This window comes from Gavialis gangeticus, unplaced genomic scaffold (assembly GCF_001723915.1).
Source record: "Gavialis gangeticus isolate Ggan-Ray unplaced genomic scaffold, GavGan_comp1, whole genome shotgun sequence".
NCBI lineage: Eukaryota > Metazoa > Chordata > Crocodylia > Gavialidae > Gavialis > Gavialis gangeticus.
The window spans coordinates 4,770,154-4,773,115 of record NW_017728964.1 but is presented as its reverse complement, the minus strand read 5'-3'; the positions used below and the strand labels follow the sequence as shown (position 1 = coordinate 4,773,115).

The 2,962-nt window shown below is 54.3% G+C and overlaps 1 protein-coding gene across 2 annotated transcripts in view; it reads right to left on the bottom strand.

Moving 5' to 3' along the window:
* The window catches only part of USP43 (ubiquitin specific peptidase 43), a 261,454-nt gene that overhangs the window by 14,200 nt on the left and 244,292 nt on the right, over positions 1 to 2,962 (bottom strand). For both annotated transcript variants that reach the window (XM_019502165.1, XM_019502171.1), the window contains exons 10-11: positions 2,270 to 2,347; positions 305 to 434 (exon numbers count right to left, since the gene is read on the bottom strand). In XM_019502165.1, coding sequence (XP_019357710.1) covers positions 305 to 434; positions 2,270 to 2,347 — 208 coding nt within the window. The remainder of the gene's footprint in view (positions 1 to 304; positions 435 to 2,269; positions 2,348 to 2,962) is intronic.

Here is a 2,962-nt window from a genome sequence, read left to right as displayed (position 1 = left end):
CTGCATGCCTTTGCCACCTTGCGCTGGATGGAGAATTCCTATCTATCCTGCCTGAGCTCTCAGCATGGCCTCCCTGCAGTCACAGGCATGAGGACCAAAGCACAGGGAAGCCCTGGGCAGCCCAGTAAATGTCTCCCCTTGTGAGCCTGGTGACAAGGCCCAGAGCTGGGTTCTGGTGCACCATGCTCAGGTTGATGTCCATCTTTACCTGCCCAGCATAATGTGCCCCAGGCAGCCCAGAGCGTGGGATGACTCGAGGCCCAGAGCGCAGAGTTGACCCCGCTGGCCCTGAACACACGCATACCTGCTCCTCCTTGGTATAGAGCTGGAAGCACTCATCCAGGGTGCAGCTGTGCTGCTGCTGGTGGACCTGCTGCTGCATCCGTACACTCTCAGCATCCTGGACCACCTCCTCCTGGATACTGCCAAACAGTCTGCAATGGGAAAGAGGGGGTCACAGCCAGCCTGCTGAAACTATCTGTGGTTCTTAGCCCTGCCTTTGCCTCAGTGCTTAAGGCTGTGTGAATGATACAGAGTCAGGAAATTCCCCAGGTCTTTCCCAGGCCATTCTGTGGCATCTGTCTCTGTACCCTGGGGCAAGGAGTTTGCCTAGTTGAACAAATACTGCATGAAGTACTGGCTGTATCTGCCTGCCTTGTTGAGGGACCCTTTTGATGAAGCTGTGGCCCACATTGTCCAATGCAGGTGACTACAGTTAGGTGCCCAGTCCTCAGCAGTGATTCTGAGGGGCCAGACTGAGATACCTTAAAGGGCTGAGATTTTGAGAAAATGCTGGGGTTTCCCTGTAGAAATCAAACTGTTCTGGGTGTCACAGGTTGGGTGCCCCCAAATCACTAGCCACTCTTCAAAACACTAACTCCAACTATTACAGATGGAGAAGACCCACAGGCAGCCCTCAGCTGGCCAGTGTCCTGGGGTGGTCCTGGAAGAAGGCGGCTGCCTGGAAGTTGCGAGCTGATGGTCAAGTCTCCCTCGTTCCAAGTAAACTTCTGACTGCTCCACGGCTGTCCTGCCCTCCCAAAGCACAGGCATGTCCCATTGCTGGCAGCCAGCCACTGATATGGAGCACAGAGCTCACCAATCTGCCACACACTACAGGACACTTCCCCTTTGTTTGTATTTAATAATAGTGTTGTTAAAAATCACTTAGGCAGCAGTTCTCCTGCTGCTGCAATTAGATTCATCCTTTGCTCCCAGCTAAAACCAACAGGAAGAGCAGTAATTCAGCTTCCAAATAAGCCTAGGTTGGGTTTTTTACATTCAACTTAATGCTGAGGAATGGGGTTGTGCAACTGCTCCTTTGGGTACCCCTACTGTCCACCAGGTGAATCAAGGAGCAGTGTGACCCTACTAGGTTAAATTCCTTAATTCAGTTGCTGGCCTCTTTGGAGGCTGCCATAGTGGAAGCAGTTTGGGGCTATGGACTCTATTCCCCTGGAGGGGACCTGACTGATGTGCCTCCTTACTGAGTGGCCATGCCTGTGGGTTTCAGTAACTGCACAGGGGGTCTTCCTGCCACCAAGTGGCTTGTCCAGATCAAGGCCAGGTGTGTGAATCACCTCCAGCTGTAGGCACTACTCTGGGACAGCAGCCTGCTGTGTTGACTTTGTACTAGGCCCAATGACTGGTGCAGAAGTAATTGCTTTAGCCCCTGGATGCCAGTGCAGCTGAAGGACAGTCAGTGGCTGTCAGTCTCTCTGCCTCCCAGCTGGGTGCAGAGATGCCACACGGGCCTGAGGATGATCCTCCATCCAAGGCAGCAGAGACACAAAGTCATGGAGCCACCCAGTGTCAGGAGCAGGATGGAGAAGTGGGGCCCCTGGTCCAGGCCACAAACCTTACTAGTTCTGCCTAAACTGGATGTTTTCCCTCAGGCAGAATTCCCACTGGGACAGATCTTAATTGTTCCAGTTTTTTTCCCCTTCCTTGGCACCAATGGGAGGTTCCCCAGAGTGAGGCGATTTGGATTTGGCCCACCTCTTAGTTAGCAATAGCAAAGTCAAAGCATCCCAGAGGCCAGTGAGCTGGTCCTGGCTGGCAGAGAGAGCAGCCCCTGAGTGGGGTGTGCTCACAGGAGACCCTCTGCTGTTCCAAGGGGACTGTGGATTCACAGCCCTGTTGTGAGGGGCACTGGCTGGTCTACCTCCAGACGAGGCAATGCTGCCACTCAGACCCCTGCACATGCCTGGGTGAGCCTGAAGTGGAGGCTCTGCCTCAGCTGACCCCACGCTCTGTTGGAGGCACTTACCGCTCTTTGGTCTTCACATCCCACTCCACCACCAGCTTCACATGGGGAGGGCCACCGGGGCCGCTGAACTGCAATGCTCTGCTAGGACAAGGACAGCCAGTTAGCACATGTGATAGAGATATTTTGTTCAGGGTTTCTGGCCCATGATGTAGGAAACCAGCACCTCTAGCCTGGTCCGAAAGGAAAGCACAAAAATTCAAGGGGTTACAGTCATTGCCAGCTTGGGATGAACCCTCCATAGAGACCAGGAAACCCTTAGAAATAGGCCCGTTAATACATCAGAGGGAAGTGGAGGTGAAGGCCTGAAGGCTCTGACCACTCTGGTGAGTGCAACCCCCACGCTCACCTCCCTCTCTTTAACTTGGTGCCGGTGGGGTCATGTGGCAGGAAAACTGAGGCTGCTCCCTGCAGGCGGCCCATTCTCTGCTGGCCCCAGGTTCTCTGATGTATCCCTTTCCTGCTGGCCCAGGACCGGGTCCTGCAGTACAACGCAAGGACCTGCTAGCAGATCCCTTGTGGGGGAGGCAGTCTGGGGAGCTGCCTTTCACCACTGAGTCAGGCCCTGCAGGTTCCTCAGCTCCAGAGCAACAAGGGATATCCAGCAGCAATGCCTCCAACTTCTCTGTGACCTATGCTGGCCTACCACTATGGAACCAAGGGCTTGGGATGATTGCTGGTTTTGTGGACCTGGTA